The sequence below is a fragment of the Cherax quadricarinatus genome, chromosome 15 (genome assembly GCF_038502225.1).
Source record: "Cherax quadricarinatus isolate ZL_2023a chromosome 15, ASM3850222v1, whole genome shotgun sequence".
In the NCBI taxonomy this organism is placed as follows: Eukaryota; Metazoa; Arthropoda; class Malacostraca; order Decapoda; family Parastacidae; genus Cherax; species Cherax quadricarinatus.
This window is the reverse complement of record NC_091306.1, coordinates 24,645,120-24,669,409: the sequence shown is the minus strand read 5'-3', so window position 1 is coordinate 24,669,409 and position 24,290 is coordinate 24,645,120. Positions and strand designations below refer to the sequence as shown.

The following is a 24,290-nucleotide window of genomic DNA, read 5'->3' as shown; positions in this document are numbered from 1 at the left end:
GATGACGTAACAGTAAACCCTTGAGTAGTAAGAGTAGTGATGGCTTCTGTAGTGAGTAGCTTCTCTGCTTCAGCATCATCGTGACACACAACAATGAATGCTTCTTTCAGTGACAATATGGTGTTGAATTTTACTTCCAGTGCTCCCTGAACAACAGTTGCAAGAGCAATCTTCGTTGAATCATCAACGGTACCATTTCTTGGTTTGATCTTTACACGATTTGTGTAGCTCATCGTGTAAGTCAAGGCGATGACAACGTTGGTAAAGGTTCCCCTCCCCAACGGGGATCGTAGGGAGACAGAGTAAGTAAGGAGAGCTGCTATGACCTGCCTGGGCGAGAGTCAAGAGCAAAGTCAATTTTCATTTTCAGTGTGTCTGAAAGTGTTGAATGATGATGAAAGTATTTTCTTTTTGTGGATTTTCTTTCTTATTTTGGGTCACCCTGCCTCGGTGGGAAACGGCCGACTTGTTAAAAAAAAAAAAAAAAAACAGTACACTACTGTATAAACATTTAAAAATATACCAGAAATGTTATGATGCAAAGGTGACATTAAAACAATATCAGAGATGGTAGACACAAACCCACTACCATTATATTATGCTCCTCACTTAATGACGAATTCGTTTACTGACATGGTCTTAGGAACGAAACTCCATTGTTAAGTGAGGAGAGGCTGTATTGTGATTAATATGTGGAATTTTTATAACTATAGAAGAAATATTGTAACTGCATTTCAATGAGTATAATTTTCAGAAATAAAATTTTTGTTGTATCTGTCATCTTTTTTTTGAGTTGCAGTGGTCGCAATGGAGAGAAATTTTCTGGTCGTGTCACTTCCACAGTCAAGGCACCCAGCGATCATGATTCAGCAATTGATGAACCTGAACATGACCACAGTGGGGATGATGAAAACTTAATCATCACAGATTCCAACATGGTGCTGCTCCATAGACCATCATCACTCAAAGTATCTCCTGAAGATAATTTTGAGACATCAGTCTGAAGTTAGTTCATGCTAGAATCTTCTATGCCCTTCAGATTTGGTGTCCACTGGTGCTAACCAGTGTTTATACAAGTAAGATTGTTGCATATTTACCTCATTGTTTGTGCATGCAAAGCAGTCACTGTTAATGTAATGACATGCTTTGTCATTAGCACGGAAATTCTTAAAGCTTTAATTATTTTTTACACTTCCATAACTGTGTTTGATGCTCTATAGGTACAATGCTGTGGGTAAAATTGATCATGCAGATGTATTATTGAATTTTATATTAAATTATTTATGAATTCATATGCTAGAATTTAAGTTAATTTTTCTTGTGGTAGCTCTCTGGCTTTCTGTATGGGTGTAAACTGACAGATGGTGTAAACTGACAGATGGTGTAAACTGACAGATGGTGTAAACTGACAGGAGAAAAGCTAGGTATAGGGTGTTGTGAGTGGATGAGAGCATTGCTTTTTGACAGACTTACAAATGCTGTATGGTTAGGTTGCGAGGGCTCTTTAGGACCAAAGCAAGGGTATTTGAATATTAAGTGGATATATGTTTATAGATTTTAGTTACCCACAGTGAAAAGGAAGAAATAGCACAAATATTTCCAGGTTCAACAAGCGAGTAATTTAACTGTAAGATGGAAGCCTTTATAAATGCAAACAAGTTAGGCCCCAAAGCTAAGAACAAAAGCAAAATGAATACCACAGCAGTTCTTACAGACATGATTGATGGTGGAGATCTCAGCCTTACTCTTGTAATGGTTGTTGATATTTCTCTGTGGTTAGTCAGATTTGAGAAGAGAGGCATTAAACCTAGGCTTGATATTCTTTTTTAAGATATTAACCTTTTTAATATTACTAGTCAAAGTTTTCCTTATTTCTCTGCCACAGACTCTTGATTAACCCACATAAGCAATTTCAGCATCATTGGAATTTATTCTGTCTACATACTTGATGTAATACAGTATTATTTTTATCCCCAGTATGTGCAAATATTGGTGCTGATACAGTTGACATTGAAGTCATTTGTTTCCCAATTATAATACTTATCATAGTCAGAGTAAGGAATCTTATAAAGTTATCCCATATTTATCAAAAAGAGTTACTTTTTTAAAAATTACATGCAAATTAACCCTTTGAGGGTCCGTGCCATAGATATGCGGCTTTACGTTGAGGGTTCAAACCGTAGATGTACGTCATGAGTTCAGCTCGCTCTGCTAAGCTGTGAGCGATAAATTTTGGCCTAGATATGAGAGAATATATCTATGTGGTATGTGTGCACCACATAAAACAAATCCTGCAGCACATAGTGCATAATAAGAGAAAAAACTGAGATCGTAATTATCGATTCAAACAGTGACTTTGCAGTGTTTTTTCGTATGATTTTTATAGTTGTATTTGCGATTTCTTTGTCTCATTTGATAGAATGGAAGATATATTACAGAAATAGAGATAATTTTGATTAGTTTTAGTACTGGAAATGGCTTGAAACTGAGCTCAAAGTAGCGGAAATGTTAAATTTTTGCCGATGTTCAAGAGTAAACAAATGACCTCACACGTCTAATACACGCCTGCTAGTGGATCTAATATATGTTCACAAATGTGGTGAAATTATTTATACAATTATTACAATATTGCATAACAGTAAATCTTCTATTTTTTGGTATGAATAAAAATTTATTATATGAATAAAAAATCAAAATGGAATTCATTAGTAAAGCCTGAAAACGTAACTAATGAACAGAGGAAATGTTAGTTTAGTGCCAGGAATGCCTGCATTGTTTATTCTGGACCCTGTTTTGAAATTGGAGTATTTTGAACTTTGCATTAAATTGGCCAAATTACCAATTTCCGATCACTTTATTTTGTAGTTGAAACAGTTGACTTGGCGAATTCTTGTGCTCAATCGATAGAATAGAAGCAATACTACTGGAATAGCTAAGAATTTGGTCGACTGGAATAATGTAATTGGCCTAAGATGGGAGTCAAAGTTCGCAAAATTGCCGATGCGTAAATATCACTTGACACATCAAAATTTGCGAGAGCATAATTTCGTCAATTTTCCATCAAATTTCATACTTTTGTTTTATTACCTTCAGAAAAAGATTCTCTACCATTTCATAAGAAAAAATAAAATTATTTTTTGAAAATTCTTGGACACTGGTGCACCCTTTGAAATTTGGCCTCTGGACCCTGAAAGGGTTAATAAAGAACATTCTTCTAAAATTTGACCAGTCATCAAGAAAGATCTCCTGAAGGGATCTTGGTGCTGGTGAAGGGCTCTTGATCCAAAGAGCTGAACCCAAATGCCTCCCAATTCACAGGTGCTATATGACCTCTAGGTTTAGTGCTTCCCAATTCAAAATAAAATAAAGAAAAATCATTGACCAACCAAGTGTAGAGCTGAAGTCTCCATGATAGATACATGACCCTTTCAGGGTTGAGACCCCTGATCTCAAACTTACTCTCAGGATCGAAGAATTAAAAAAAAAATTATTTTATAAAATGGAGTCTTTTTCTGAGGGTAATGAAACCAAAAGTACGAAATTTGATGGAAAACTTATGAAATTACGCTCTTGCAAAGTCAAGAGCCTAATATTGTGCCTAATTTATCAATTAAATTTTATAATAGGTATGTATAGGAGATACATAAGGTTTGCTGCTATCCATAGTTTTAGTATTCATGGCAGATACAGGGGTCCTACTGTATATCATGTATTCTATCAAATGAGACCAAGAAACCAAGAATTTTACCATAAAACCCACATGAAAATACACCGCAATGTCGCTGTTTTAAACCAAAAACATGATTGCAGTTTTTTCTCTTCATGAACTGTGTGCTGCAGGATTTTTTTTATATGGTGCACACTTACTGCATAGACCCATTCTCTAGGCCCAAATTTACTGTTCACAGCTTATCTGAGTGAGCTGAGCTCATGGCGTAGTACTGCAAGACTAACACTAGCTTCAAAGCCGTTATATAATGGGACCACACCGAAAGGGATAAGGGTCATAATCACTTTGTGGGCTTACTCTAGTGCTCCATTTTCCTGTAGCCTTGGAACCAAACTTGTTTGCACATACAGTAAGTCCTCACTTAACATCGTTTCACTATAACATTGATGAGAAAAACAAAATTGGTTCCTGGCTGGGGCCACTGTGTGGAGTTTGCACATTCTTCCCATATCTGCATGGGTTTTCTCCAGGTACTCCAGTTTCCTCCTACATCCTAAAGATGTGCACATGAGGTTAATTGACGTGTCTAAATTGTCCAAGCATGAGTGGGTGTGGATGTGTGTGTGTATGTGAGTGTGCTGTGCAGTAGAATGGCATCTTGTCCAGGGTTGGTTCCCACTCGTGCCCTGAACTGCAGGGATAGGCTGCAGCCACCAGCAGCCCTGAACTGGAATAAGAGGGTTGGAAAATGAATGTATGAATGAATACAAATTATTGTATAATAAGAATTCGTAAAGTATACGATAATCATACAAATGCACGACATTAAGTGATGAACCACAAAAGCTCTCACCAAGCCTGCCATATTTATTATTGTTTGCTTTTGAACTGTGTGGTGGTAGGTGCTCCTTATAGTTTTTTGCTTTTGCAAACATTTATTCCTTGATTTTACCCTGTTGCAACGAGGGCTAAAAGTGCACTGTGCACCCCTGTTGTTCACATCAGTCAGCCTATACTAAAAATTGGTTTTATGTATGTCGTGTCGCTTAAGGTCGCAGTTTCCAGGAACCTGTCGATGATGTTAAGCGAGGATTTACTGTACGAGTTTCCCTCTTGTATATTAGGGGTCTTGATCCAGGAAAGTGAGCCCCTACGGGTTTAGTTCCTTAATTAATAATAATTTTCTTGTATATTACTAGCCTGAATTATGTATTATTATTTTTAGGGGAAAGTGCTAAACCCATAAGGGTCATACAGTGCATGGGGGAATTGTCAGGTTTGATCCAAAAAAGGGGAGGACAGATCCAATTAATTGCATCAGGATCCCCTCACCATCATCAAAGGACTTTTTGAGTGGTTATTAGCAAGATGGGTCTCCAGGTAGACCAAAAATATTTGTGCTGTTTCTTGTTTTTTTTTTTATATGGAAAGATAAAAGCCATACAATTGGTATATGATTTACTCACTATAATTTTTATAAAACTTAAAAAATTGTAAAATTGAAACTTTTCCTGAATAACCATATATATATTACTAGATCCATGTGGATAAATTCACCTAACTTTAGATACTGTATTTCAATATTATTTTTATTTAAATGATCCAAAGAAGAAATTCTGAAATCATCTTTGGTATCAGAACTTTTAAACATTACGCAAGTATGTAAAACATTGTATGCTATTTATTTATTTATCAATTAAAACAATGTGTATAAAAAAATAATTAGCTATTATAGGCAGGGTGTTACTGAGCAGTGTTGACCAGATGCTATAAGACACCATCTCATGGAATCCTACAGGTTCATTACTTTTTTTCATCATCAAGACAATAGGAAATAGTAATAGTATATTGAAAAGCCATTAACTGTTAATTCATAAAGCATATTTTTTATTAAATTAATCCTTTCAGGGTCGAGACCCCGGATCTCAAACTTGCTTTCAGGGTCAAAGAATTTAGAAAAAAAAAATTATTTTATCTTATGAAATGATAAAGGAAAGGATATTTTCTGAAGGTAATGAAACTAAAAGTACGAAATTTGATGGAAAATTTATGGAATTACTCTCTTGCAAAGTTAGCATTCTCGGCGATGTTTATGCATTGGCGATTTCGCCCACTTCGTGCCCTATTTTTGACCATTTCCAATGTTCCAGTCAACTGAATTCATAGCTATTTCACTAGTATTCCTTCTTATCTAACGATTTCAACTACCCAATAAAGTGATCAGAAATCTGTAATTTGGCCAATTTCACACAAATTAAAAAATGGCCAATTTAAAAATAAGGCCCAGAGTAAATAATGTAGACATTCCTGGCATTAAAAAAAAAGACATTTTCTCGGTTTCTTAGTCACATCTCCAGGCCCCTCTTATATTAAGCTTGCTTTCCATTTTGAATTTTTATTCACACAAAATATTTACTGTTATGCAGACTACTGCATAATTGTTTAACCCTTTCAGGGTCCAAGGCCAAAATCTGAAGTGGTGCCCCAGTGTCCAAGAAATTTTGAGAAAAAAAAAAAAAAAAATTTCTTACAGAATTAAAGATAATATTTTTGTAAAGGTAATAAAGAAAAAAAAAAAAAAAAAAATTCTGATCAGTACTTACCGAGATACAGTGGCAGGAAGTTGACCCAAAATGAACGGGTGGCAGCAACATCAGTGACTTCTGCAAAATCCCATTTTTTTATTTTACGTTTTTTATACTTTTTTCTTTTTTAATTTTTTTCTTTTTCTAATAACATTTGTGGCCTGTGAGACCAGTATAATGTATATTGTATAAGTGTACACTCATTGTATTCAACACAATAACTGCACTAATTTGTTTATCATTATATTGCTTACAAAATTTGCAAGTTTATTGTAAACAAAATGATGAAAACAGTGCGGTTATTGTGTTGAATACAACAGTACCATATAGTACCATATGGTACAATGGTGCCATAGGGTGTAATGGTACCATATGGTACAATGGCACCATATGATACAATGGTACCATATGGTACAATGGCACATGATACAATGGTACCATATGGTACAATGGCACCATATGATACAGTGGTACCATATGGTGCAATGGTACCATATAGTACATTGTACCATAAAGTACAATGATACCATATGGTTCATTGTACCGTATGGTACTGTTGTATTCAATACAATAAACACATTAATATTTTCATTATTTTGTTTACAATAGTTGTTTACAACAAAAATATGCAAAAATGTTGTATATTAGTAATGTTCTATTATATATTTACAAATGTACAGGAACTTGACGCGTTCCTTGAGGTGGATGACAAAGGACTTTGTCTCGGAAACTGCAGAGTCAGTAGCTAGCTTGTGTCGCCACTCACTTAGTCTTGGCTGGTGTCTAATGCCACCAACACCTCTTGACCATATGGTACATGGTATCATATGTTACAGGGTACCATATGGTACATTGTACTATATGGTATAGGGTACTGTGCAGTACAGGATAACATATGGTACAGGGTACCATATGGCACAGGGTACCATACAGTACAGGACACCATATGGTACAGATACAGGGATAACTATGGAAATAAGTCACCCTGACTTTTTTGGGTTATCCTAGGATTTTATACGTATGCTGCTATGTATGATAATCTATGTAATTGTATTTCTGTACACCTGAATAAGCTTACTCAAGTACATGTGGCATCATAAGTAAGTTTATTTAGGTATACACAAACAAAGTTACATAGAATATCATACTTAGCAGCATATGTTTGGAGAACCTAGGATAACCAAAAAAAGTCAGACTTATTTCCATTAGAGTCCTTGTACCTTGTACCATATGGTACAATGTACTATATGGTACATTGTACCACATGGTACCATATGATACCATTGTATGACATGGCACCATATGATACCATTGTATGACATGACACCATTATACCATATGGTACCATTGTACCATATGGCACAATGGTACCATACGGTTCAAAACCATATAATTTGTCTTCAGCTCCACTTCCATCAGTCTTAGAACTGTAAGTTGTGAAGAGGAGAGTCAGAATTCACCCAGAGTGTGAGTGGGGAGTGAGAGCTTCCTGGATGAACAAAGCTACTTTGCCACCATTCCCACAATGCCATGCGGGCGTCCAGATTTTTTCTATGGTGTGCACACTGACCACCCAGACCCATTCTCTCAGATGTAGGCCTACCAGCCTTCTCGTGCTAAATTTGACGCCGCTAGAATTTTGGCGTAGATCTACGGTTTGGACCCCGAATGTAAAGCCGTAGATCTACGGGATGGACCCTTAATGGGTTCAATAATGTCAGTGTATTCCTAAATGCATAGTAGGCTGTCCAACTGGACATGTATTGGACAATTGACGTCGTTGTGTACTCTGGAATATGGGCAAAAATCAAACATTTCCACTAATTCGAGCTCAATTTCAAGCTACTTTTAGTCCTGAAACCAATCAAAATCATCTCTATTTCTGTAATATATCTTCCATTCTATCAACTGAGACCAAGTAACCGAGAATACAACCATAAAAATCCAAAGATACACTGCAAAGTCACTGTTTGAACCCAGAATCATGGTCGCAGGTTTTTCTCATTATGCACTGCCTGCTGTAGGATTTTCTTTATGTGGTGCACACTTACTACATAAACCCATTCTCTCCTATCTAGGCTCAAATTTACCACTCTCATCTTATCTGAGTGAGCTGAGTTTGTGTAGTACTACAGGACTGACCCTGGCTTCAAGGCCATAGTCCAAGGGGACTGACACTGAACTAATGCATAATTTTATATACAGTGGACCCTCGACTAACGCTATTAATCCGTTCCTGAGAGCTCACCGTTAGTCAAAATTATCGTTAGTCAAGTTAATTTTCCCCATAAGATATAATGGAAATCAAATTAATCCGTGTAGGACACCCCAAAGTATGAAAAAAAAATTGTTTTTACCACATGAAATATTAATTTTAATACACACAAACTGAAGAAGACATGCACAGTTACATGACACCTTTATTGAAGATCAGGTGATGATTGATGGGATGGGAGGAGGGGAGAGTGTTGATGGTCTTAGTGTTTAGAAGGGGAATCCCCTTCCATTAGGACTTGAGGTGGCAAGTCCTTTTTCGGGGTTACTTCCCTTCCCTTTAAATCTCTCAAACCAACCTTTGCTGGCCTTAAATTCACTCACATCACCACTAGTTGCTGGCATTTTTTTAATTAAATCATCATGCAACTTCCTAGCCTTTTCACATATGATCGCTTGAGAGATGCTATCTCCTGCTATCTGTTTTTCGTTTATCCACACCAATAACAGTCTCTCAACATCTTCGAGTACTTGCGATCTCAGTTTCGAAAACATAGTTGCACCTTTGGCAAGAACAGCTTCCTTGATTGCCGTTTTCTTGCCCACAATAGTAGCGATGGTTGATTGGGGTTTTGTGTACAACCTGGCCAGCTCGGAGACACGCACTCCACTTTCATACTTAGCAATGATCTCTTTCTTCATATCCATAGTAATTCTCACCCTTTTTGCTGTAGGGTTGGCACTAGAAGCTTTCTTGGGGCCCATGGTGACTTATTTTGCAGGTGCAATCACTAAAAAGGCTGTGATAATATGAAATGTTCCGATTGTATGCTTGGAAGCGACCGCGGTAGCTGGCTGGCTTGTAAACACTGGCCAGAAGTGGACATGTCTCAGACGGAACGAATAGTGTTGGTCGAGTTTTTTAGCGCTAGTCGAGGCAAAATTTTTGCATTAAAATGTATTGCTAGTCGGATTTATCGTTAATCGATGCCATCGTTGGTCGAGGGTCCACTGTATATAAAAGTAACAAGTAATTCAACACCGTTATTTAAACTGACAATTAGAACCATGATCACAGAGCTTAGGGAAAGAGTTAACTGACTCAAGATGCAGTGTTGCTTCAGATAACTGTCACAATGTAGAGCTGATCAGTGTAGTCTTAGTTATTTACACACAGAAAAGTGTTAGAGACATCATGCATTTTAGGCAGTAGGTGCAACAAGCCAAATGGCCTTAATAATAATTCTTTTAGAATTTTTTTCCCTATGCATTGATGGACAACATTTGTGAATTACAATTGAATAAAATTTGTAATGCTGTACAGTTAACAAGACATGCATAGTAGGGGCCCACTTATACGGCAGGTTAGGTGCCAGGCTACCGCTAGAAAGTGGACATCGCAGGAAAGCAGAACGCCATTTTTTCCCACTTATAAATGCATATAAATGCCAGATAACAAGTTTACACTAACATATATTAAGGTAGCAATAGAACTTGGCATTAAAAACAATAAAAAGTAAAATACACACACAGTACACTTATTATACTTATCTCAGAATATTTGTAGTCTTAATATAGGGAGAGGTGAGTAGTATTTATTGTAAGAAGTCAGGTGTGGTAGGTATGGTAGCCCTCCTGGCCAACCTACTCACAAAAAAATTTACTAGAACGTTTAAAGTGCCCTAGAGTGATAAAATGCATGTACAGTACACTCATTACTCACTTTAAAATATTTGTCTTAATGTAGGGTGAGAGGTGAGTAAGCGAGATAAAAATGAATAAACAAGAGGGAACGAGTAAATGAGAGAGGACGGAGCTGCAGTGTAAACAAATAGATGAATGCATCTGGTTATGATTCATACTAGCACCTTACATTCTGTACAAGTTGTCTCCACAGTGGTACATAGAATAAATAAAGAGCAACACTCCCATTCTCATGTAACATCATTTTTTTTAGAAGGAATGACACTCTGAGTGAAGGCATATGAAAGGAACAATTTTCTAGTTACCCCCAGTAATACTATTGTGTACACATTTTCTTTGGTGTTGAACTAGAGAAAACATTATTCTTTCCGACACTCCGGCAAGATGACTGGAAAAACATCTCAGATTTATGTTAATTTATTCAACTGTGGGTGTATTTACCATATAGTACAGTGGTCCCTCGCTTTTCGTAGTTCCCGGCAATCGTAAATTTCACCAATCATAGGGTTATTTTCGTATAAACATGGACTCGCTTTTCATAAGTTGACTCGCAAGTCGTAATTCATCCCGGACACGTACCCACGGCGTGAGCCGTGGTGGCAGCCAGTCTGGCATTGTTTACCAGTGAGCGAAGGTCCCCCTCACGTGCTCCAGCGAAATATTTCATAATATTCCATTTATTTTAGTGCTTGCAAGTACTAAATAAGCTGCCATGGCTCCAAAGAAAGCTCCTAGTGCCAAGCCTGTGGTAAAGAAGGTGAGAAATACGATTGAATTTAAGAAAACCATCATTGAACAATATGAAAGTGGTACAAGTGTGACCGAACTGTCCAGGATGTATAAGAAACCCTACACAACCTTATGTTCCATAGTGGCCAAGAAAAAGGAAATCAAGGATGCTGTCGTTGTAAAGGGGGTAACCATGCTGACAAAAATGAGATCACCAGTACTCGAAGAGGTTGAAAAGTTATTATTGGTGTGGATAAATGAGAAACAATTAGCAGGAGATACTCTTATGACTTCGATTATTTGTGAAAAGGCTAGGCAGTTGCATGAATATTTGGTAAAGAAATTGCCTGCAAATAGTGGTGACGTGAGTGAATTTAAGGCCAGCAAAGGCTGGTTTGAGAGATTTAAGAACCGTATTGGCATACACAGTGTGGTAAGGCATGGTGAGGCTGCCAGTTCGGACCACAAGGCAGCTGAAAAATATGTGCATGAATTCCAGGAGTACATAGAGGCTGAAGGACTGAAACCTGAACAAGTGTTCAATTGTGACGAAACAGGCCTCTTTTGGAAGAAAATGCCAAAGAGGACCTTCATTACACAAGAGGAAAAGGCAATGCCAGGACACAAGCCTATGAAAGACAGGCTGATGCTAATGTTCTGTGCTAATGCTAGTGGGGATTTCAAAGTGAAGCCATTACTAGTGTACCATTCTGAAAATCCCAGTGTGTTCAGGAAAAACAATGTTATGAAGAGTAAATTGTGTGTGTTTTGGAAGTCTAATAGTAAGGCATGGGTCACGAGGGAAATTTTCGTCGAGTGGTTCAATGAAGTGTTTGGCCCTAGTGTGAAGGAGTATCTCCTGGAAAAGAAATTGGATCTCAAGTGCCTACTAGTAATGGACAATGCACCTGCTCATCCTCCAAACTTGGATGACCTAATTTTCGAGGAGTTTGGGTTCATCACAGTAAAGTTCTTGCCCCTGAATACCACTCCTCTCCTCCAGCCCATGGACCAGCAGGTCATTGCAAACTTTAAAAAACTCTACACAAAAGCAATGTTTCACAGGTGCTTGACTGTGACCACAGACACTTACTTGACCCTAAGGGAATTTTGGAGAGAACACTTAAGCATCCTCCATTGTATAACCCTTATAGGTATGGCTTGGTAGGGAGTGACTACCAGGACTTCGAACTCTGCCTGGAGAAAATTGTGGCCAGATTGTGTCGACAAGAGGGATTTTGAAGGCTTTGGGACTGACCCTGATGAGCCTATGTCTGTTGTAAAATCAATTGTGGCACTGGGGAGTTCCATGGGGTTGGATGTGAGTTTGGAGGATGTGGAAGAGTTGGTGGAAGACCACAACGAAGAGCTCACCACTGAGGAGCTGCAAGAGCTTCAGCAGGAAGAGCAACACATCGCAGCTCAGAATCTTGCTGCAGAGGAGGAGGAAGAGAGATGGAAGAAGGTGCCTTCTTCAGAAATTAAAGAGATTTTTACTATGTGGGGTAAGATGGAAAGCTTTATGGAGAAACATCACCCTAACAAGGCTGTTGCAAGCCATATTGGCAACACGTACAGTGACAAAGTCTTGGGCCATTTTAGGGAGTGTTAAAGAGACGCCAGAAACAGAGCTGTCTCCACAGTTATTTTACGGGACTGGACTCCATTGACTCTCAAGGTGGTCCTAGTGGCATTAAGAAACAGAGAAGACAAGCAACCCCAGAAAAGCAATTGGTACCTGAGGTGCTGCTGGAAGGGGATTCCCCTTCCAAACTATAAACAATCCACTCTCTCTCCTCCTCCAGTCTCCCATACACTAAGAAGAATCTCTAATAAAGGTAACTGTTATGCTGTTAATGTTTCATTCATCATTTCCCATTGTATTGTTTATGTACTACATGTATATTTCATGTAAAAAAAATTTTTGTTTTAATACTTCTGGGTGTCAGGAACGGATTAATTGTATTTACACTATTTCTTATGGGGAAAATTGATTCGTAAATTGTAAATTTCATTTATAGTAACGGCTCCAGGAACGGATTAATTACGAAAAACGAGGGACCACTGTATATATGTTACGTAGCATGTTTATTATGTAATTTTGAAAAAGTATCATCGATGGATTAATGAAAATGCCTGCTTTCACGTAATATATGACATTTAATGCACCTCAGAGTGATTATCATTGCGTATTGTTATTATTAATATGGCGTCCTCAAGACTAATAAGACACTCTTAGTGATTTTAATAAGTACCAGCACAGTAAGTTTATTTAGGTACAGGTACACATAAGTATAATTATCAGAGTACAGTGGAACCTCTACTTATGAGTGCATCCATGTGCAAGTTTTTCCAGATATGAGCAGCTGCTCGGTCGATTTTTTTAATCCAGACATGAGCAAAATTTCCAGATGCGAGCGCACCTCAAGGGAGGTCAGTTGACACTGGTGAAGGGGGCTCTTGCTCTTGATCTAGGGAATTGGATCTCAGGTGTTTGTTGGACTATCGTATTGAACTTAGGCAATATATGATGAAAAGATGCTTCTTAACGTACACCAAAAATGAAAGAAATTGGACCATAAATAACGGAATTCACTTCTCAGCTATTAGCCTCCCCGTAGTGGTATATTTTCGTATGGTTTTTATGGTTGTATTCTCATTTTATTTGGTCTCATGTGATAGAATGGAAGATATACTACAAAAATAAATATGATTTTAATTGGTTTCACGATGAAAAGTACCTTGAAATTGAGCTCAAAGTAGCAGAAATGTTCGATTCTTTGGCGATATCAGTGGTAGACATCATGAGGTAGCAGTGGCAGACAACATGAAGCAACAGTGGCAGACATCATGAGGTAGCAGTGGCAGACAACATGAAGCAGCAGTGGCAAAGTGTAGCATTAAGAGTGTAGCGATTAAGTAAAGCATTAAGAGTGTAGCACTTATAAGTCACTCTGACTTTTTTGGGTTATCCTAGGTTCTCTACACATGTAGTCAGGAGCAGGAATGGTTGCTGTGGTGGCCCTATAACAACAACAATGGCTGCTGTCACCACCATTAGCCACATACCTAATGACATGTATCTTATTCATTCTAGTGTATATATCATGTTTCTATGTTATTAATATTGTTTATTATGTCATATTACATGAATTGTGATAGATAAATAAGCTGTAGATTTGATATTAGGGAAATTATTAAAGTACAGTGGAACCTCTACTTGCGAGCGTGTCCACGTGTGAGTTTTTAAAACTCTCGTCCACCGCCGACATCGCCCATACCACTACATGAATGACATATTTTACTCGTTTTAGAGTATATATCAGGTTTCTATGTTATTTATATTTTTATTATGTCTTATTAGATGACGTGAGATAGATAAATAAGCCATAGAGTTGATATTAGCGAAATTATTGAAGTACAGAATTCCACTGGAACGGATTAATTGCATTTCAGTTAATTTAAATGAGGAAAATTGACTCTGCAAACAAGCAAATCCAGTTGCGAGCAAGGTCATGGAATGGATTAAACTCGTAAGCAGAGGTTCCACTGTATATATAAAATATGAAGTAACTTTAAAACACTTGAAATTTTGGAAAGTTTCCGGACATAATGGAGAGACGCGGTGCTCACGGAGAATGTAAACAAACCGGGTGGGGTGCGGTGATCGTATTAAAAAGTCAGGTGGGGGAGCCGTATAGCGAGTTTTGGTCGTAATTTGAAATGTCTGTATTAGTGGAATGCGTAAGGCGAAACACCGTAAAGCGGGGCCCTACTGTGTAGATAAAGGAGACCTTTATTAACCCTCTGACTGTTTTGGTTGTATATATACGTCTTACGAGCCAGTGTTTTGGACGTACATATACTCAATAATTCTAGCAGCTTCAAATCAAGCAGGAGAAAGCTGGTAGGCCCACATGTGAGAGACTGGGTCTGTGTGGTCAGTGTGCACTGTATAAAAAAAATCCTGCAGCACGAAGAGCATAATGAGAAAAAACTCCAACCGTGTTTTTGGATTAAAATGCTGACTTTGAGGTGTATTTTTGTATAGTATTTATGATTGTACATATTCTTGTTGTCTTGGTCTCATTTGACAGAATGGAAAACATATTACAAAAATAGAGATGATTTTGATTAGTTTCACGATGAAAATGACCTTGAAATTGAGCTCAAAGTAACAGAAATGTTAAATTTTTACCAATGTTCAAGAGTAAGCAAATCACAACACACGTCCAATACACATCAACTGGGGAGTCTAATATTCTTTCACTAGTGCACTGATATTATTTATACCATTTTTACAATAATGCAGTAGTCTGCATAACAGTAAATCTTTCTATTTTTTTGTGTGAATAAAAAATCAAAATAGAAAACAAGAGTAATATAAGAGGGGCCTGGAGACGTGACTAATGAACAGAGGATATGTTATTTTAGTGCTAAGAATGTCTTCATTGTTTATTTTGGACCCTATTTTGAAATTAGCATCTTTTTCAATTTGCTTGAAATTGGCCAATTTTTGACTACTTTATTGGGTAGTTCAAATCAGTAAATGGGCAGTTTCTTGTACTCGATAGAAAAAATGGAGTTCTAAAGAAACAGCTATGAGTTTGGTCGACTGGAACAGTGGAATTGGCCAAAAATAGGGCTCAAAGTCAGCGAAATCGCCGATGTGTATTGCCTTAGATCGCTAACTTCACAGGAGCGTAATTCCGTGAGTTTTCAACCAAATTTTGTAGTTTTGGTGTCATTACCATCAGGAAAAGATTCTCTATCATTTCATAAGAAAAAATAATTTTTTTTTTTCAAAAAAAAAAAAAAAAAATTTGACAGTTTCAAAAAGGGGCTTGTGACAGTCAAAGGGTTAATATGACATTTCACCTACATGAGGCTTTAGTAAGTACAGTACACATTATTACAATCATAACTAAGTGCTAAACCTAGTACAGTACATAAAATATCAAAACAAATGACAAACACACATACATTATATTCATGATGCTGAGAAAGGGTGGTGGAGGGGAGGGAGTCAAGTGCTGAGTGAAGCCGAGGTCAGAGGAAGGCAAGATGTTATTTCCAGTATAAGTGAGGTGATTTGTCAAGCCTAGGCAAGGTGATATGTCTGGTATAGAGTGGGTAAGGTCTGTGAACCAATGGAGGTTAGGGAATGTTGGCTATTGTTTGGATTCAGATGTCAGGACCTTGCCTCTGTTCTCTGTAATGGTATTTGAAACATATGTAACTCCTTTCATCACTTTCCTGGAATAAGAGATACTCTCTTTAGGATTATGAGGGGTATATGTGTGTTTCTGTGTACCTCCATGTGTTGTCCATCCTATAGGTGTATCCCTGTTCTTGTTATCAAGTATGCTAGTCCTTTGAGGCTTCTCCTATGTACTCATGATTGAATCCTCCATCAGATACTGTACAATCCTGCAGTAATTGTGTTCTTGGGATTGTGATTATTGTTATTATTACTATTATAATCAAAAAGAAGTGCTAAACCACAAGGGCTCTTGCAATTGTGTGAAATTTTTTTTTTCTTTAACAGTTTTTGCTAAATACTTTTATTCCAGTGTTAGGTGCTGTATGACCCTTAAGGATTTGGTGCTTAGTTATGATTATAATAATATAATGTTAGTTATATGTAGAATAAAGGTGATGAAAGTCACTGTCTTGTGGGAAGAATCAGTTGGTTGCCCTGGGATTTGAAAATGTGTTAAAAGCTTTAGTCTTGCAGTAAATGATTGTATTAAGAAATTTTAAGGCATATTTTTTTTTTGTGTAATATTTTTGTTCAGGTAAGGGTTAACTGCTACATATCCTGAGATCATGTAGAAAAGTAACCTATTATTACATTTCTCTTTGTTTTGGGGTCATATAATAGTGGTAGTAGTAATCAGATCATCTTCATTTGTTAATTTCCTGTACTCTTTGTACTTTAAAGTGTCATTATCCAACCTGATAAGAAGGATGTTGAGAAAAGGTAGAGATTTATTCTGTTTTTTCCAAGGTAAACTGTATAGAGGGTTTCACTTGGTTGAGTTGTTTTTCAGCACTATGATGATGGAAATGTCTAGATAAAATAAGACATCATCAACATATGTAAGCCAAGTAATGTGGCAGGGAATAATGTTCGTGAAACAGTTCCTCTCTGGGTGCTGAAGGTAGAGGTTGACCAGGACCATCTACCCTACATACCCATTTCCAAACACCCTCTTTCATAACCCCTTCCCTCACACCCACTCATGCTTTCTGAAACATTCTATGCTGAGTCTGCCACACATTACCTACCTACTCTTCCCTCCCCCACACAGGTACACATGTATGCACATCTTTCTTCATAGGAAAACATAGAAAGCTTAAACGAGCGATTTTTTTTCAAAACAAGTTCACAATTTGAGGTAAAAGTAGACAGTAGGAATTACTTCATCACAGATAAAGATGATGGGATGCCTCTCTTCCCATACCTTTTAGATTTATACAGACCTTCACACTCAATCATTTTTAAGGACTCATAATGAAAAATAATGTCATTAAAACAGGATAGCTATCATAATGCCAATTAGTAACATTACTACTACATTTATTCACAGAGGTATGCTCCCTAAGTAGCTAAGGCACTGTGAAACTGCATGGCTCACTCTCACATATGAAACTTCATCCCAAGGCAGATTTAGGTTGGAACATTGTGCCCATATCTTTATGAGATACAGATCCAGGAAAAACTTTAACAGGGCATCAATTTAGCCACTGCTTTCTAGTTCACCAAGAGCCTCTTCTAACATCTCTTGTAGTAATTTTTCCATGAGTTCCAGTCGCACGAGGTCCAAAATACCATCCAAAAAATATTCTTTCTCAGCTCTCACCAATTGTACGTCTCTGAAAAACAAAAACAAAAATTAATTGTCTGTATAATCCCTTAACTTAGTGTACATATTCGTAAGTACAACACAGTAGAGCCTCATTATCACAGTCCACAATAAAATGAAATATCATTTGGGGCAAGCTGACCACCTCAGCAAGTGTACAATAAATTTTCTCCAGTATACAAACAAAAGTATTTTTATATTTTTTTGTCATGCATTTTCTGTGACAAGCACAAAGTCAGAGGGCCAAAATACAGTTTTCTTAAAAATCCCATAAGTGAAACGGTGAGGCATGTCAAGTTGTATGCACCGATTCCCATGTTAAGTGGCTGGCTACAATGGTCAAAAATCATTTGTAAACATGCTACTTTATTCTATATTTAAATAGAAATTAATAATAATAATAGCAGTATGTGTACTTTGAATGTAACTCTACAGTTGTCATGCATACCGATGACTTTCAAGAAATACAGTGGACCCACAGTTAATGCCTTTAATCCAGTCCAGAGAGCTAGCCTTTAACCAAATTAATTTTCCCCACAAGAAATAATGGAAATCCAATTAATCCATTCCAGACACCCAAAAATATTAAACAAAATAATTTTTTTACATGAAATATACATTTCCCTACACAGAAAACAATGATACATGATAAATAAAATAATAATATCACACTTACCTTTATTGTGGCCTTGTTGATGAGTGATGAGGAAGGTAACAAGTCTTTTTCTGGCTTATGTCCTGGGAGTGCCTTTTCCTCCTGAGTAATATAGGTCCTGTTTGGCATTTTCTTCTTAAACAGGTCTGTTTCATCACAATTGAACACTTGTTGGGGTTTTAATTTTTCAGCCTCTATGTACTCTGTGTTCCCAGCACTCCTCACTGATAGTGCATCCTCCAACCTCCGTGGTGGTGTGTACTTAGCTCTGTCAGTGGTGACCTGTACTTAGCTCTGTGAAGACCTGTTTGTGTGCTCTCTGAATCTGAACCAGGATGCCCTCTCTTGAGCAACTTTACCAGCAGCTGAAAGAAGAGCTTAGGGTTGCTAAGCAGGAGATATGGCGATTAACGGAGGAGAACAAGAGGATTCGAAGTAATCCTCCTGCTGTGAGTCCCCAGGTTAAGAGGGGAGCTTGGTCAGTGGCCGGGCAACATGGAACCAAGCTGAGGATCAAGAAGACTGTTGGAAAGGCAGAAACAATGAGGACCCAGAAGACTACTGTGGAAACTTCCAACCCATTTTCGGTGCTACCTGACGAATGTGGGTGTTCTACTGGGAATGTCACAACGAGCACCAAGGAAGCATTAGCTGACGTGAGTGAGACATCCCTAGAAACCCCAACGAAAACCATCGAGAACGTCTTGACAAATTCCGCAAGTGATGGTGTAGTGCTACCTAACGAATGTGAGTCGACTACTGGGAACATCACAACGAATGTCGCCAAGGAAGGTAAAAACATTGTTGTTGTTGGGGATAGCCAGATTAGGTACATGGATAGGGCATTCTGGTTGAAGGATAGGAGTAGAAGGCAGAGAGTGTGTTTTCCTGAGGCTGGGATGAAGGATATTGTTAGCCGTCTGGATGACATCATGAGAGGTAATGGGAGCAATCCTATTATCTGTCTCAGTGCTGAAAGCAACGATGTTGGCAGACGTAGGAGTGAGGACCTGATTAGCAGGTATAGGTCAGCAATAGAGATAATTAGGAGGAAGGGTGGGAACCCTGTCATAGGTGGTATTTTGCCAAGGAGAGGAGTTGGAAATGAATGGTTGTCCAGAGCAATTGGTGTCAATTGCTGGCTGGACAAATACTGTTCGGAAAATGCGGTAACATTCATTGACAACTGGGACCTCTTCTATGGCAGAAATGACATGTATGCCAGGGATGGGGTTCACTTATCTAGGTCTGGGGTGGGAGCACTGGCCAATGCAGTGGAGGGAGCTGTTAGGTCTTTAAACTAGGAATAGTTAGTGGTATGGGTTTTGGCGGGAAAACAGTGAAGTCGCAGTGTAGTAATATGAGTACTAGGAGAACTAGTAATAGGCACAATGAGGTGGATATTGGAAAGCCAGTGGCACTAATTGACAAGGACAGTAATAGGTTTAGCGGAATAACAGAAAGGAGCAGGAAGGGTAAAGAGAAAGGAGGGTCCTTAAATATATATTACACAAACAGTTGTAGTGCTAGGAATAAGATGGAGAGTTGAGACTAGTTGCTAGTGCAGGTAACATTGATGTATTTGCCTTAACTGACTCTTGGTTCAATATGAAAAATCGGGACATGCCTGCAGAATGTCACATTCAGGGTTTTAAATTGTTCCAAGTAGATAGAAGTATCGGGAAAGGGGGTGGGGGTGACATTGTATGTCCGAGATCGCTTGAACTGTTGGTTAAAAACGGGTATTAAGTCTGAAGTAACACATACAGAGTCTGTTTGGATAGAATTTTCAGAGGGGCATGAAAAATTGATTTTAGGTGTGATATACCATCCCCCAAACTTAGATAGGGACCAAGGGAGACTACTATGGGAGGAAATTGTTAGGGCCACAAGACACGATAATGTAGTAATTCTAGGAGACTTTAACTTTAGTCATATTGATTGGAATTTCTTGACTGGGAATTTAGAATCATACAACTTCTTAGAAGTAGTTCAGGATTGTTTTTTGAAGCAGTTTGTGACAGAACCTACAAGGGGTAATAACCTGCTTGACTTAGTTCTGGCAAACAATGAATCCCTTGTTAATAATTTAGAAATATCAGAGGAACTCGGTGCTAGCGACCACAAATCAATTACATTTAGCATTGAATGGAAGTACGATAGTAGGGATAACTCAGTAACAGTCCCAGATTTTCGCTTAGCAGATTACGATGGGCTTAGAGAACACTAATCATCTGTTGACTGGGGTAATGAAGAGAGGTATCAATATGACAGTTTTCTGAGCACTATACATGCTGCTCAAAGAACGTTTATCCCGTATAAAGAAATTAGATCAAATAGAAATGACCCAAAATGGATGAATAATAGGCTGAAATATCGACTAGGGTATATGAAAGGAATTTATGGGCATATCAAAAGAGGTGAGGGTCATCTTATGAATCAGTATATTGACATTAAGAGGGACATTAAAAAGGGGATAAGAAAAGCTAAAAGGGACTATGAAATTAAAGTTGCTAGGGATTCGAAAACTAACCCAAAAAGTTTTTTCCAGGTCTATAGAACAAAAGTTAGAGATAAGATAGATCCCCTTAAAAATAACTATGGGCATCTTACTGACAAAGAGAATGAAATGTGCTCGATTTTAAATAATTATTTTCTCCCGGTTTTTACACAGGAAGACACTAACAATATTCCAGTAATTAATTTTTATAGTGGGCTAGAAGAAGATAAATTATGTAATATCACAGTCACTAATGAAATGGTTGTGAAGCAGATAGACAGACTGAAGCAAAATAAGTCGCCGGGTCCTGATGAGGTTTTTTCAAGGGTTCTTAAGGAATGCAAAATGGAACTCTGTGAACCATTAACTAATATTTTTAATTTAGTATCTCTTCAAACAGGTGTAGTGTCTGATATGTGGAAGATGGCTAATGTAATTCTTATTTTTAAAACAGGGGACTAGTCGTTACCGTCAAATTACCGCCCAATAAGCCTGACCTCAATTGTAGGCAAATTACTAGAGTCAATTATAGCTGAGATTATAAGAAGCCATCTCGATAAGCATAGCTTGATTAATGATACTCAGCATGGATTCACAAGAGGCCAGTCTTGTCTAACTAATTTATTAACTTTCTTCAGTAAAGCTTTTGAGGCTGTTGACCATGATAAAGAATTTGATATTATTTACTTAGATTTTAGTAAGGCTTTTGATAGAGTTCTGCACCAAAGACTGTTAAAGAAAGTGGCAGCTCATGGCATTGGGGGAAAAGTGCTCTCGTGGATCGAGTCATGGCTCACAGACAGGAAGCAGAGTGTCCATAAATGGGGTTAAATCCGAGTGGGGATCTGTAACAAGTGGCGTTCCACAGGGATCAGTCTTGGGCCTGTTGTTGTTTGTAAAATATATCAATGATCTTGATGAGGGAATTACTAGTGATATGAGCAAATTCGCTGATGACACAAAGATAGGTAGGATAATTGATTCAAACGTAGATGTTAGGGAACTTTATGAGGATTTAAACAAACTCTATTCTTGGTCAGAAAAGTGGCAGATGCAGTTCAATGTAGATAAATGCAAGGTTCTGAAGCTCGGGAGTGTCCATAACCCTAGCACTTATAAGTTAAATGATGTAGAACTTAGCCATACAGATTGCGAAAAGGACTTGGGGGTTATGGTGAGCAGCAACCTTAAACCAAGACAGCAATGCCTAAGTGTATGTAATAAGGCAAACAGATTACTGGGATTTATATCAAGAAGTGTAAGCAACAAAGTCCAGAGGTCATACTGCAGCTTTATACATCATTATTAAGGCCTCACCTAGATTATGCAGCTCAGTTCTGGTCTCCATATTACAGAATGGACATAAATTCGTTAGAAAACATTCAGCGTAGGATGACTAAATTAATACATAGCATTAGAAATCTTCCTTATGAAGAAAGATTGAAGACTCTTAAGTTACATTCACTTGTTAGACGAAGAATGAGGGGAGACATGATCGAAGTGTATAAGTGGAAGATAAGTATTAATAAAGGGGATATTAATAAGGTCTTGAGGATATCTCTCCAAGAGAGAACCCACAGTAATGGATTTAAATTAGATAAGTTTAGATTTAGAAAGGACATAGGAAAGTATTGGTTTGGAAATAGGGTAGCTGATGAGTGGAACAGTCTACCTAGTTGGGTTATTGAGGCTAGGACTTTGGGTAGTTTCAAATTTAGGTTGGATAAGTACATGAGTGGGAGGGGTTGGATTTGAGTGGGACTTGCACATCAGAGCTTATTTATTGGGTAGCATTTAAAATTGGGTTGGACAAATGTTTTGTTAGTGGGATGAATTGTAAAGGACCTGCCTAGTATGGGCCAACAGGCCTGCTGCAGTGTTCCTCCTTTCTTATGTTCTTAACCCTTAACCCTTTCAGGGTCGCCAGGCCCTCTCCAAGACTTGCTCTCAGGGTCGCCAAAATTTAAAAAAAAAAAAAAATTCTTATGAAAAGACAGAATCTTTTCCCGATCATAATGACACCAAAAGTACGAAATTTGATGGCAAACTTACGGAATTATGCTCTCGCGAAGTTAGTGGTCCCAGCGATGTTTACGCATCGGCGATTTTGCCTACTTCGAGCTCTATTTTCGGCCAATTCCAGTGTACTAGTCAACAATCATCATAACTATTTTGCTAGAACTCCATTTTTTCTATCGAATGAGTACAAAAAACCACCTATTTACCGATTTCAACTATCCAATAAAGTGGTCAGAATTTAGCAATTTTGCCAATTTCACACAAACTTCAAAAGATGCCAATTTCCAAATAGGGTTCAGAATAAACAAGAAAGACATTCCTGGCACTAAAATAACAAGTTCTCTGTTTGTTAGTCACATCCCCAGGTCCCTCTTATATTTCTTTGGCTTTCCACTTTGAATTTTTATTCTTACAAAACATAGAAAATTTACTGTTATGCAGACTACTGCATTAGTGCAGGAATGATATAAATATTATCTGCGCACTTGTGAAAAAATATTAGACTCACCAGTTGATGTGTATTGGACGCTTGGCATGATTTGTTTACTTCTGAACTTTGGCAAAAATCGAACATTTCTGCTACTTTGAGCTCAATTTCAAGGTACTTTTCATTGTAAAACCAGTCAAAATCATCTCAATTTCTGTAATGTGTCTGCCATTCTATAAAATGAAACCAGGAAAACTAGAATACAGCCATAAATACCATATGATAATGCAGTGCAAAGTTGCTGTTTTAATCCAAAAACACGGTCAAATTTTTTTTTTTCTCACACACTGTGTGTTGCAGGATTTTTTTTATACTGCGCACACTGACCACATAGACCCATTCTTTCATATGTAGGCCTACCAGCTTTCTCTCACTAGATTTGAGTTTGCTAGAATTTAGGCGTACTAGTACAGTGGACCCCCGCATAGCGACCTTAATCCGTGCAAGAGGGCTGGTTGTTATGCGAAATGTTCGGTATGCGAATGAATTTTCCCCATAAGAAATAATGGAAATCAAATTAATCCGTGCAAGACACCCAAAAGTACGAAAAAAAAATTTTTACCACATGAAATATACATTTTCCTACACACAAAGAGAAGGATACATGCACAATAGTAGAGTAGTACATGCACAATATATATTGTGCATGTACTACTCTACTAAATGAAGAATAAATGACAGTTACCTTTATTGAAGATGCAGCAATGACTGATGAGACACTGTGTCCTGGGAGTGCCTTTTCCTCCTGAGTACTGTAGGTCCTGTTGGCATTTTCTTCCAGAACAGGCCTTATCACACTGTGTATGCCACTACAATTCTTAAATCTCTCAAACCAACCTTTGCTGGCTTTAAATTCAC

At 37.7% G+C, this 24,290-nt stretch overlaps 2 protein-coding genes across 4 annotated transcripts in view; one reads left to right on the top strand and one right to left on the bottom strand.

The window, feature by feature from the left end:
• The window catches only part of LOC128692089 (protein C1orf43 homolog), a 41,882-nt gene extending 35,626 nt beyond the window's left edge, over positions 1 to 6,256 (top strand). For all 3 annotated transcript variants that reach the window (XM_070085228.1, XM_053781080.2, XM_053781079.2), the window contains exon 5: positions 800 to 6,256. In XM_070085228.1, coding sequence (XP_069941329.1) covers positions 800 to 1,004 — 205 coding nt within the window. In that variant the 3' untranslated portion in view covers positions 1,005 to 6,256. The remainder of the gene's footprint in view (positions 1 to 799) is intronic.
• LOC128692088 (caspase-8-like) overlaps positions 5,114 to 24,290 on the bottom strand; it is a 278,225-nt gene continuing 259,048 nt past the window's right edge. The window contains exon 12 of the mRNA XM_053781078.2: positions 5,114 to 17,781. Within this exon, the coding sequence (XP_053637053.2) occupies positions 17,646 to 17,781 (136 nt within the window). The 3' untranslated portion in view covers positions 5,114 to 17,645. The remainder of the gene's footprint in view (positions 17,782 to 24,290) is intronic.